This window comes from Bombina bombina, chromosome 2, assembly GCF_027579735.1.
Source record: "Bombina bombina isolate aBomBom1 chromosome 2, aBomBom1.pri, whole genome shotgun sequence".
Classification (NCBI taxonomy): Eukaryota; Metazoa; Chordata; class Amphibia; order Anura; family Bombinatoridae; genus Bombina; species Bombina bombina.
The window spans coordinates 764,987,787-765,001,164 of record NC_069500.1 but is presented as its reverse complement, the minus strand read 5'-3'; the positions used below and the strand labels follow the sequence as shown (position 1 = coordinate 765,001,164).

Sequence of the window (13,378 nt, the reverse complement as noted above, 5' to 3'; positions counted from 1 at the left end):
TTGCGCCAAGAATGACGCAATAAATTATAGCATTTTGCGCTCACGTGAGCCTAATACAGCTCGCAATTTAGAAAAAACAGAATTTATGCTTACCTGATAAATTTCTGTCTCTTGTGATCGAGTCCACGGATTCATCCATACTTGTGGGATATTCTCCTTCCTAACAGGAAGTGGCAAAGAGAGCACCCACAGCAGAGCTGTCTATATAGCACCTCCCTTAGCTCCGCCCCCCCCCAGTCATTCGACCGAAGGCTAGGAAGAAAAAGGAGAAACTATAGGGTGCAGAGGTGACTGAAGAAGTTTTTAAATAAAAATATACTACCTGTCTTAAACAGACAGGACGGGCCGTGGACTCGATACATCGCAAGAGAAAGAAATTTATCAGGTAAGCATAAATTCTGTTTACTCTTGCAAGATGTATCCAGTCCACGGATTCATCCTTTACTTGTGGGATACCAATACCAAAGCTTTAGGACACGGATGAAGGGAGGGAACAAGACAGGTACCTTAAACGGAAGGCACCACTGCTTGTAGAACCTTTCTCCCAAAAATAGCCTCCGAAGAAGCAAAAGTATCGAATTTGTAAAATTTGGAAAAAGTATGAAGCGAAGACCAAGTCGCCACCTTACAAATCTGTTCAACAGAAGCCTCATTTTTAAAAGCCCATGTGGAAGCCACTGCTCTAGTAGAATGAGCAGTAATCCTTTCAGGAGGCTGCTGGCCAGCAGTCTCATAAGCCAAACGGATGATGCTTTTCAGCCAAAAAGAAAGAGGTAGCCGTAGCCTTTTGACCTCTCCGCTTACCAGGATAAACCACAAACAATGAAGATGTTTGACGGAAATATTTAGTTGCTTGTAAGTGGAACTTTAAAGCACGAACCACATCAAGATTGTGCAACAGACGTTCCTTCTTTGAAGGAGGATTAGGACACAGTGAAGGAACAACAATTTCCTGATTGATATTCCTATTAAAAACAACCTTAGGAAGGAAACCAGGTTTGGTACGCAAAACCACCTGATCTGCATGGAAAACAAGATAAGGTGAGTCACACTGTAAAGCAGATAACTTAGAAACTCTTCGAGCCGAAGAGATAGCTACTAAAAACAGAACTTTCCAAGATAGAAGCTTAATATCTATGGAATGCATAGGTCCAAACGGAACCCCTTGAACTTTAAGAACTAAGTTTAGGCTCCATGGCGGAGCAACGGGTTTAAATACAGGCTTGATTCTGACTAAACGCCTGAACGTCTGGGACATCTGTCAGACGTTTGTGTAAAAGAATAGACAAAGCAGATATCTGTCCTTTTAAGGAGCTAGCTGATAATCCCTTCTCCAATCCTTCTTGGAGAAAAGACAATATCCTAGGAATCCTAATCTTACTCCATGAGTAACCCTTGGATTCACACCAAGAAAGATATTTTCGCCATATCTTATGATAAATTTTCCTGGTGACAGGCTTTCTAGCCTGAATCAGGGTATCAATGACCGACTCAGAGAAACCACGCTTTGATAAAATCAGGCGTTCAATCTCCAAGCAGTCAGACGCAGACAAATTAGATTTGGATGCTTGAATGGACCTTGGATTAGAAGGTCCTGCCTCATCGGCAGAGTCCCTGGTGGAACAGATGACATGTCCACCAGGTCTGCATACCAAGTCCTGCATGGCCACACAGGTGCTATCAAAATCCCTGAAGCGCTCTCTTGCTTGATTCTGGCAACCAGACGTGGAAGGAGAGGAAACGGTGGAAATACATAGGCCAGGTTGAAGGACCAGGGTTCAGCTAGAGCATCTATCAGTACTGCCTGGGGATCCTGGGACCTGGACCCGTAACAAGGATGTTTGGCGTTCTGACGGGACGCCATCAGATCCAATTCTGGTGTGCCCCATAGCCGAGTCAGCTGGGCAAATACTTCCGGATGGAGCTCCCACTCCCCCGGATGAAAAGTCTGGCAACTTAGGAAATCCGCCTCCCAGTTCTCTACCCCTGGGATATGGATTGTTAAAAGATGGCAAGTGGGAGTCTCCACCCATCGGATTATTTTGGTTACCTCCATCATCGCTAGAGAACTCAGTGTTCCTCCTTGATGATTGATATAAGCAATAGTCGTGATGTTGTCCGACTGAAACCTGATTAATTTGGCCGCAGCAAGCTGAGGCCACGCCTGAAGCGGTAATTGAATATCGCTCTCAGTTCTAAAATGTTTATCGGAGGAGTGTTTCTTGCTAAGGCCATGAGCCCTGTGCTTTCAGGGAGTTCTAGACTGCACCCCAGCCAAGCAGGCTGGCATCTGTCATTACTATGAGCCACTCTGGCCTGCGGAAACACATTCCCTGAGACAGGTGGTCCTGAGACAACCACCAGAGAAGTCTCCTGATCCAGATGTATTTGAGGAGCTCAATCTGCATAATCTCCATTCCACTGTTTGAGCATGCATAGTTGCAGTGGTCTGAGGTGTAGGAGGGCAAAAGGAACTATGTCCATTGCCGCTACCATGAGTCCGATTACCTCCATACACTGAGCCACTGATGGCCGAGGAATGGAATGAAGAGCTCGGCAAGTGGTTAAGAGTTTTGATTTTCTTACCTCCGTCAGAGATATTTTCATTTCTACCGAGTCTATTAGAGTCCCTAGAAAGGAAACTCTTGTGAGAGGGAAGAAAGAACTCTTTATGTTCACCTTCCACCCGTGAGATCTCAGAAAAGCCAACACGATGTCCGTGCGAGACTTGGTTAGCTGGAAAGTCGACGCCTGAATTAAGTCGTCTAGATAAGGCGCCACTGCTATGCCCCGCAGTCTTAGAACCGCCAAAAGGGACCCTAGCACCTTTGTGAAAATTCTGGGAGCCGTGGCCAACCCGAAGGGAAGGGCCACAAACTGGTAATGCCTGTCCAGAAAGGCGAATCTGAGGAATTGATGATGATCTCTGTGAATAGGGATGTGTAGATACGCATCCTTTAAGTCCACGGTAGTCATATATTGACCCTCCTGGATCAGAGGTAGAATAGTCCGAATAGTCTCCATCTTGAATGATGGAACTTTGAGAAACTTGTTTAGAATTTTGAGATCCAAGATTGGTCTGAAAGTTCCCCCATTTTTGGGACCACAAACAGGTTGGAGTAAAACCCTAGCCCTTGTTCCGCTTTTGGAACTGGGCGGATCACTCCCATGGAATGTAGGTCTTCTACACATCGTAAGAACGCCTCTCTCTTTGTCTGGTTTGCAGACAATTGAGAAATGTGAAATCTCCCCCTTGGGGGGGGGGGGGGGGGGGGAAGAGTTCTTGAAGTCCAGAAGATATCCTTGGGACACAATTTCTAAAGCCCAGGAATCGTGAACATCTCTGGCCCAAGCCTGAGCGAAGAGAGAGAGAGAGAGTCTGCCCCCTACTAGATCCGGTCCCGGATCGGGGGCTACCCCTTCATGCTGTCTTGCAGGTAGCTGCACGCTTCTTGACCTGTTTACCCTTGTTCCAAGCCTGATTAGGTCTCCAGACTGACTTGGATTGGGCAAAATTCTCCTCTTGCTTTGCAGCAGGGGAAGCTGAAGCGGGACCACACTTTAAGTTCCTAAAGGAACAAAAATTATTTTGTTTGGTCCTCATTTTGTTTGTTTTATCCTGAGGGAGGGCATGGCCTTTCTCTCCAGTGATGTCTGAAATAATCTCTTTCAGTTCAGGCCCGAATAGGGTATTTCCTTTGAAAGGGATGTTCAAAAGTTTAGATTTTGATGACACATCAGCAGACCAGGACTTAAGCCATAACGCGTTGCGTGCTAAAATGGCAAAACCTGAATTATTTGCCACTAATTTAGCCAGTTGAAAAGCAGAATCTGTAATGAAAGAATTAGCCAACTTAAGGGCTTTAATTCTATCCATAAAATCCTCTAATGGAGTCTCCATCTGAAGAGCCTCTTCTAGAGCCTCGAACCAGAAAGCAGCTGCAGTAGTTACAGGAACAATGCACGCAATAGGTTGGAGAAGAGAACCTTGATGAACAAAAAATTTCTTTAGGAGACCCTCTAATTTTTTATCCATAGGATCTTTGAAAGCACAACTGTCTTCGATCGGTATAGTTGTACGCTTAGCGAGAGTAGGAATAGCTCCCTCCACCTTAGGAACCGTCTGCCACGAGTCCCGCATGGTGTCAGATATGGGAAACATTTTCTTAAAAACAGGAGGGGGAGCGAACGGTATACCTGGTCTATCCCATTCCTTAGTAACAATATTCGCAATCCTCTTAGGGACTGGAAAAACATCAGTGTAAGTATTTGTCCATTTTATACAATTTCTCTGGGACCACTATAGGGTCACAATCATCCAGAGTCGCCAATACCTCCCTGAGCAACAAGCGGAGGTGTTCAAGCTTAAATTTAAAGGCCGTCATATCAGAATCCTACTGAGGGAGCGTCTTTCCTGAATCAGAAATCTCTCCCTCAGATAGCAAATCCCTTACCCCTACTTCAGAACATTGTGAGGGTATATCGGATACGGCTACTAAAGCGTCAGAGGGCTCAGCATTTGTTCTTAACCCAGAGCTGTCACGCTTTCCTTGTAACCCAGGCAGTTTAGATAAAACCTCTGTGAGGGTTGTATTCATAACTGTGGCCATGTCTTGTAAAGTAAATAAATTCGACGCACTAGAGGTACTTGGAGTCACTTGTGTGGGCGTTACTGGTTGTGACACTTGGGGACAGCTAGATGGCATACCCTCAATTTCCTTCAGTCTGAGAATCATCTATTTCTATATTTTTAAGTGCTATAATATGCTCTTAATAATTTATAGACATATCAGTGCAAGTGGTACACATTCTAAGAGGGGGTTCCACAATGGCTTCTAAACACATTGAACAAGGATTTTCCTTGATGTCAGACATGTTAAACATGCTAGTAATGAAACTAGCAAGCTTGGAAAACACTTTATTCAAAGTAAATAATACTTAGAAAAAATGTTACTGTGCCTTTAAGAGAAAAAAAAAAGATGCAAACTCTGCAAAACAGTGTAAAAAAGCAGTAAACTTTACGAAATGTTGACAGTAGAATCATAAAGCCTTAGCAAGATTGCACAGCCAGACAAAAAACGATTAACCCCTTAATGTAAAAACCGGATTGACAAAACGTCAAAAATCGGTCTAAAACCGTTCAGCACCTTGCCACAGCTCTGCTGTGGCGCCTACCTGTCCTTAAGGATAGATTTGTGGGGGAAAAAACTCTTTTAGGCCCTCAAACACAGCAGGACCCTCAGGAGAAGCAGCTGGATGTCTTCTGTATAAAAGAAACTGCGCAACTGAGGCGTGAAAATAGGCCCCTCCCACCTCACTCAATGTTAGTGGGGCCTAAAAGAAACACACCAAAATGTTTCTAAACTAGCCATGTGGGTTAAAAAACCCTTAAATAAGCCACAATGACCCCTTAAAGTCCCTTAAAAAAACGTTACGTTTTCAATAAAAAAGCGTTTTTCTTATAAGTGTCACCAGTAACAACTGAGCCCTTTATGCAAGCTGGGATTCCATACTAAGTGTCTGAATACAGCTTACCCTTCCCTCATGGGGATACTCCCAGCCTTTTCTAGAATTATCACAGTCTGTCTAGAAAAAAATTGATTGAACATACCTCAATGCAGCTTAGCATGCAAACCGTTCCGCCAACTGAAGTTTTCCTGTACTCCTCGGCCTCAGTGGATCTTAGTTACAAAGTGCTAAGATCATCATCCTCCTTGCAGAAATCTTCATCCCTTTTCTGCCAAAGAGTGAATAGTACACACCGGTACCATTTAAAATAAACTTTTGCTTGAGAAAATAAAAACTAACATTTTTGTCACCACACTCACTTTACCCTTCCTAGCACTTAGAGTAGGCAAAGAGAATGACTGGGGGGTGGAGCTAAGGGAGGAGCTATATAGACAGCTCTGCTGTGGGTGCTCTCTGCCACTTCCTGTTAGGAAGGAGAATATCCCACAAGTATGGATGAATCCGTGGACTCGATACATCTTGCAAGAGAAAAGAATCAATTTGAAAACCTAAGGCAATTTTTTTTTTTTATGCATTTCCCAAATATGAAACTGACAGTCTGCAAAAAAGGAAATACACTGATAAACCTGAATCATGGCAAATATAAGTATAAACATATATTTAGAACTTTACATATAAAGTGCCAAACCATAGCTGAGAGTGTCTTAAATAAATTAAACATACTTACCAAAAGACACAGATCCACATATAGCAGATAGCCAAACCAGTACTGAAACGAGAATCAGTAGAGGTAATGGTATATGAGTATATCGTCGATCTGAAAAGGGAGGTAGGAGATGAATCTCTATGACCGATAGAGAACCTATGAAATAGATCCCAGTTAGGATGACCATTGTATTCAATAGGTGATACTCCCTTCACATCCCTCTGACATTCACTGTACTCAGAGGAATCGGGCTTCAAAATGCTGAGAAGCGCATGTCAACGTAGAAATCTTAGCACAAACTTACTTCACCACCTCTATAGGAGGCAAAGTTTGTAAAACTGAATTGTGGGTGTGGTGAGGGGTGTATTTGTAGGCATTTTGAGGTTTGGGAAACTTTGCCCCTCCTGGTAGGATTGTATATCCCATACGTCACTAGCTCATGGACTCTTGCCAATTACATGAAAGAAAAGGTGCGATCTCTAGCTTATGATATCCGGAGGGTGGATATAGATATATATATATAGATATATATAGAGATATATAGAGATAGATAGAGATAGAGATAGATAGAGATAGAGATAGATAGAGATAGAGATAGATAGAGATAGAGATAGAGATAGATAGAGATAGATAGAGATAGAGATAGATAGAGATAGAGATAGATAGAGATAGAGATAGATAGAGATAGAGATAGATAGAGATAGAGATAGATAGAGATATAGATAGATAGAGATATAGATAGAGATATAGATAGATAGAGATATAGATAGATAGAGATATAGATAGATAGAGATATAGATAGATAGAGATATAGATAGATAGAGATATAGATAGATAGAGATATAGATAGATAGAGATATAGATAGATAGAGATATAGATAGATAGAGATATAGATAGATAGAGATATAGATAGATAGAGATATAGATAGATAGAGATATAGATAGATAGAGATATAGATATATATATATAGATATATAGATATAGATATAGATATATATATATATATAGATATAGATATATAGATATAGATATATATATATATATAGAGAGAGAGAGAGAGAGAGAGAGAGAGAGAGAGAGAGAGAGAGAGAGAGAGAGAGAGAGAGAGAGAGAGAGAGAGAGAGAGAGAGAGAGAGAGAGAGAGAGAGAGAGAGAGAGAGAGAGAGAGAGAGAGAGAGAGAGAGAGAGAGAGAGAGAGAGAGAGAGAGAGAGAGAGAGAGAGAGAGAGAGAGAGAGAGAGAGAGAGAGATTTTTTTATTTATTTAGGTATTGGCATACAGCTGCCAATACTAAAGATGTCCACAATTAGTGGGAGAGTTAGAGGGATCAGGAAGGTGTTTTTTTATTATTTTTTTTTCTGTCTCTTTTTAAAATACAAAAATAAAAAACTGCACACAGGCAGACTGTCTGCCAGTACGAGTTTGTGTGTGTGTGTGGGGGGGGGGGGGGTGTTTGGAAGAGCTGTTTGGGAGGGATCAGGTGGTGGGAGAATAATCGCTACACTACAGCTAAAATTAACCATACAAGATACCTGGTTAACCCCTTCACTGCCAGGAACAATAGAAGCGTGGTGCACAGCTGCATTTAGCAGCATTCTAAATTACCAAAAAACAATGGCAAAGCTATGCATGTCTGCTATTTCCGAACAAAGGGGGAACACAGAGAAGCTTTTACAACCATTTGTGCCATGATTGCACAAGCAGTAGGTAAATAGGTTCAGTGAGAAACCCAAAGTTTGTGAAAAAGTTTATATATTTTTTTACTTTTTTTTTTATTTTTTATTATCACATTTGGCAGTGAAATGGTGGAATCAAATATAAAAAAAAAAAAAAAAAAAAAAAAAAGGCCTAGATCAATACCATGAGTTGTTTAAACAGAAATAGAGCCTTTTTTAATTTACCTGTCAAAACTATATTATATATTTTTTTTAGTAAATGGAGTGAAAAAAATTCTACAAATTCTCCGGTATTTTGGTCGTTATCTGTAGCTTTATGTATCTAAAAATTACATTTCTCTTCATACTAATTTTTTTTTATTCCAATTTTGTAGCTCCATTTATACATGGTAAAAATATGAAGATTGCATTTAATGTGGCAAGTCATACGTATAATTGGCGCATGTAACAGGTGCCATGCTCTGACTTTACCAGGGAAGAGCATGAAACATGTACCTACCACCTCCCAGTAAACTCTGCGACTAGCACCTGCTACACACCCAAATGCCATTTACCTTTAAGATGCATGTACAATAAATATAAGTACACATTGCTGATGCAAGATAGTTTACAGTCATAAAGATAGGTCTTACAAACTATTCGTTTCCCTTACCAGGTCACTCTCTACAAGGAACGAAGAGAGGTCCAGCAATACCCATGTGGGGATCATGAAGAAGATGGCATGGCAGCCCAAAAGGTTCAGAAGTCGCAGGTGGTGTATCCGTGAATCTTTCAGGACCTGGAGCAGTATATATAAAAAAAATAAAAAAATAAAAATTTACATTAAAAAAAAAAGAAAAAAAAAAAAAGAAAAAAAAGGGATAAGTGCTATTCAATGCAAAACACAGGATATAAGTAAATGTGACTATTGACCAGTCAATAAGGAAAAACTTGACACCACTTTAGTCTGCTTTATCAAACTCCTTTATTTCATGATAAACAGTAAACTCACAGGATGAGAACACTGCCACAAAGTCTGGTGATTTAAAAAAATAAAAAATAAATTAATAGGACTGTGATTAAAAAGGACATATTGATTTAGTTATTTGCTTCTTCCCAGCCAAGTGACTTGGTAGGTGCAATATTTGATAACATCTTAAAAGGATAATATTACAAATTTTGCAAAGTTTCTTTTGCTCACAAAAAAAAGGTTTCTATTTCTTAGATCACCAGCATTTATTCAAAAAGTTTTCAAGAACTGAGTTTCAGGGTACAGATGGTCCTTCTACCTTTTAGCCTAGCTGATCCTCAAAACGAGTGCATCTAATCATATCAAGGTAACCCCCCTTTTTTTCAACGGCTGGTACACTGGTCCATAGATTATTTCATAACTCAATAGACAAGTCATTTCTATGTTCTAGGATCTCACTGTTTAATTGTTTGGTTACATATTAACTGTCTGACCGCTCACATCCTGAAGAATATAGTCTATTTGGACTTATCCCTTACTTAGCAAACAGGATTTTCTTTTAAAGCAATTGCTTAACTGAATCTTCTCTTAGTACATTGTGGTTATAATGCATACATTTCTATGGAAGGGCTCTGACTCTATACCCAGAGCCGTTACCTTTTTAATAGATTTTGCGGTTATCCTGCCATCATGTCATCAATGTCTAATGATGAGTTTTGTATGTAACATTTTCTCAAAATTTCAATAACAATTATTTTTAAAAAAAATAAAATAAAATATAAAAAAAAAAAAGTTTTCAAGAACATAAAAAAAATACATTAATTAAAAGAAATTCTAAACATCATAAGACAAACTTTAAAACAAAAATTAAATTTTCTTGATTCAGATAGAGCACACAATTTTAAAACAACTTTCCAATTGACTTCCTTTATCTAAACGTAAATAATCTTTATAATTTGTACACATTCTGAGGCACTAGCTCCCACTGAGCATGGGCAACAAGTCACACACTATATGTATATGCATTTTGTGATTGGCTGATGGCTGTCACATGATGCAGTGGGAAGGAAAAACAATTTATGCAAGAACTTACCTGATAAATTAATTTCTTTCATATTGGCAAGAGTCCATGAGCTAGTGACATATGGGATATACAATGCTACCAGGAGGGGCAAAGTTTCCCAAACCTCAAAAAGCCTATAAATACACCCCTCACCACACCCACAATTCAGTTTAACGAATAGCCAAGAAGTAGGGTGATAAAGAAAGGAGTAAAAAGCATCAAAGAAATTTGGAATAATAGTGCTTTATACAAAAAAATCATAACCACCATAAAAAGGGTGGGCCTCATGGACTCTTGCCAATATGAAATAAATGAATTTATCAGGTAAGCTGTTACATAAATTATGTTTTATTTCATCTTATTGGCAAGAGTCCATGAGCTAGTGACGTATGGTATATCAAATACCCAAGATGTGGAACTCCAAGCAAGAGTCACTAGAGAGGGAGGGATAAAAAATAAACAGCCAAATGCTGAAAAAATAATCCACCACCCAAATAAGTTATTCTTATGAAGAAAAGAAAAACTGAAAATAGCAGCAGAAGAATCAAACTGAAACAGCTGCCTGAAGAACTTTTCTACCAAAAACTGCTTCAGAAGAAGCAAATACATCAAAACGGTAGAATTTAGTAAATGTATGCAAAGAGGACCAAGTCGCTGCTTTCCAAATCTGATTAACTGAAGCTTCAGTCTCCACTTCGTGGGCTTTTAAGAATGATCTAGTTAAATGAGCTGTAATTCTCTGAGGCGGGTCTTGACCCAACTCCAAATAAGCTTCATTAATCAAAAGCTTTAACCAAGAGGCCAAGGAAATAGTAGAGGCCTTCTGACCTTTCCTAGGACCAGAAAAGATAACAAATAGACTAGAAGTCTTCCTGAAATCTTTAGTAGCTTCAACATAATATTTCAAAGCTCTTACCACATCCAAAGAATGTAAGGATCTTTCTAAAGGATTCTTAGGATTAGGACACAAGGAAGGGACAACAATTTCTCTACTAATGTTGTTAGAATTCACAACCTTAGGTAAAAATGAAAATGAAGTCCGCAAAACCGCCTTATCCTGATGAAAAATCAGATAAGGAGATTCACAAGAAAGAGCAGATAGCTCAGACACTCTTGTAGCAGAAGAGATGGCCAAAAGGAACAACACTTTCCAGGAAAGTAGTTTAATGTCCAAAGAATGCATAGGCTCAAACGGAGGAGCCTGCAATGCCTTCAAAACCAAATCAAGACTCCAAGGAGGAGAAATTGATTTAATGACAGGCTTAATACGAACTAAAGCCTGTACAAAACAGTGAACATCAAGAAGTTTAGCAATCTTTCTGTGAAATAAAAAACAGAAAGAGCAGAGATTTGTCCCTTCAAGGTCTGGCCTTAACGGAAGTGGCCAAGGTTGGCAACCGAACAAGATCCGCATACCATAACCTGTGAGGCCATGCTGGAGCCACCAGCAACACAAACGATTGTTCCATGATGATCTTGGAGATCACTCTTGGAAGAAGAACTAGAGGCGGGAAGATATAAGCAGGTTGATAACACCAAGAAAGTGTCAGCGTATCCACTGCTTCCGCTTGAGAATCCCTGGACAGGTTCTGGGAAGTTTCTTGTTTAGATGAGAGGCCATCAGATCCATTTCTGGAAGACCCCACATCTGAACAATCTGAGAAAACACATCTGGATGGAGAGACCACTCCCCTGGATGTAAAGTCTTACGGCTGAGATAATCTGCCTCCCAATTGTCTACACCTGAGATATGAACCGCAGAAATTAGACAAGAGCTGGATTCCGCCCAAACAAGTATCCGAGATACTTCTTTCATAGCTAGGGGACTGTGAGCCCCACCCTGATATTGTCTGTCTGAAAACAAATTAACGGTTCTCTCTTCAACAGAGGCCAAAACTGAAGAGCTCTGAGAATTGTACGAAATATTGATTGGTAATCTCGCCTCTTGAGATTTCCAAACTCCCTGTGCTGTCAGAGATCCCCAGACAGCTCCCCAACCTGAAAGACTCGCATCTGTTGTGATCACAGTCCAGGTTGGCCGAACAAAAGAGGCCCCTTGAACTAAACACTGGTGATTTAACCACCACGTCAGAGAGTGTCAAACATTGGGATTTAAGGATATTAATTGTGACATCTTTGTATAATCCCGGCACAATTGACTCAACATGCAAAGCTGGAGAGGTCTCATGAAAACGAGCAAAAGGAATTGTGTCCGATGCTGCAGTCATGAGTCCTAAAACTTCCATGCACATAGCCACTGAAGGGAATGACTGAGACTTTAGGTGCCGACATGCTGCAACCAATTTCAAACGTCTCTTGTCTGTTAGATTCAGTGTCCATGGCTCTGTCTCTATCTGGAAACCAAAAAAAGGTGACCCGTGTCTGAGGAATCAAAAAACTTTTTGGTAAATTGATCCTCCAACCATGTTTTCGAAGAAACAACACTAGTTTATTTGTGTGAGATTCTGCAGAACATAAAGACTGAGCTAGTACCAAGAAATCGTCCAAATAAGGAAACACCGCAATACCCTGTTCTCCCATTACAGAGAGTAGGGCACCCAGAACCTTTGAAAAGATTCTTGGAGCTGTTGCTAGGCCAAATGGAAGAGCAACATATTGGTAATGCTTGTCTAGAAAAGAGAATCTCAGGAACTGATAATGTTCTGGATGAATCGGAATATGAAGGTATGCATCCTGCAAGTCTATTGTAGACATATAATGTCCTTGCTGAACAAAATGCAGAATAGTCCTTATAGTCACCATCTTGAAAGTTGGTATTCTTACATAACGATTAAAAATTTTCAGATCCAGAACTGGTCTGAATGAATTTTCTTTCTTTGGGACAATGAATAGATTTGAATAAAACCCCAGGCCTTGTTCCCTAAAAGGAACCGGCATGATTACCCCTGAAACCTCCAGATCTGAAACACACTTCAGGAAAGCCTGAGCTTTTACTGGATTCACTGGGATGCGTGAGAGAAAAAATCTCCTCAAAGGAGGTCTTACTCTGAATCCAATTCAATACCCCTGAGACACAATGCTCTGAATCCATTGATTTTGGACAGAATTTATCCAAACATCCTTGAAAAACCTTAATCTCCCCCTTACCAGCTGTGCTGGAATGAGGGCTGCACCTTAATGCAGACTTAGGGGCTGACTTTGGTTTCTTGAAAGGCTTGGATTTATTTCAATTTGAGGAAGGCTTCCAATTGGAAACAGATTCCTTATTTTGTCGAAAGGAACGAAAACATTAGAAGCCTTAGATCTACCCTTAGGTTTTTTTTATCCTGAGGCAAAAAAAAAAAAAAAAAAAACTCCTTTCCCCCAGTAACAGTTGAAATAATAGAATCCAACTGAGAACCAAATAAATTATTACCTTGGAAAGAAAGAGATAGTAATCGAGACTTAGATGTCATATCAGCATTCCAAGATTTAAGCCACAAAGCTCTTCTAGCTAAAATAGCTAAAGACATGGATCTAACATCAATTTTGATAATATCAAAAATGGCATCAC

The 13,378-nt window shown here is 40.1% G+C and overlaps 1 protein-coding gene across 1 annotated transcript in view; it reads right to left on the bottom strand.

Annotated features, from left to right (window-relative positions):
- Positions 1 to 13,378, bottom strand: part of SLC35E1 (solute carrier family 35 member E1) — a 68,389-nt gene that overhangs the window by 21,851 nt on the left and 33,160 nt on the right. Inside the window, exon 4 of the mRNA XM_053702899.1 lies at positions 8,505 to 8,630. Coding sequence (XP_053558874.1) covers positions 8,505 to 8,630 — 126 coding nt within the window. The remainder of the gene's footprint in view (positions 1 to 8,504; positions 8,631 to 13,378) is intronic.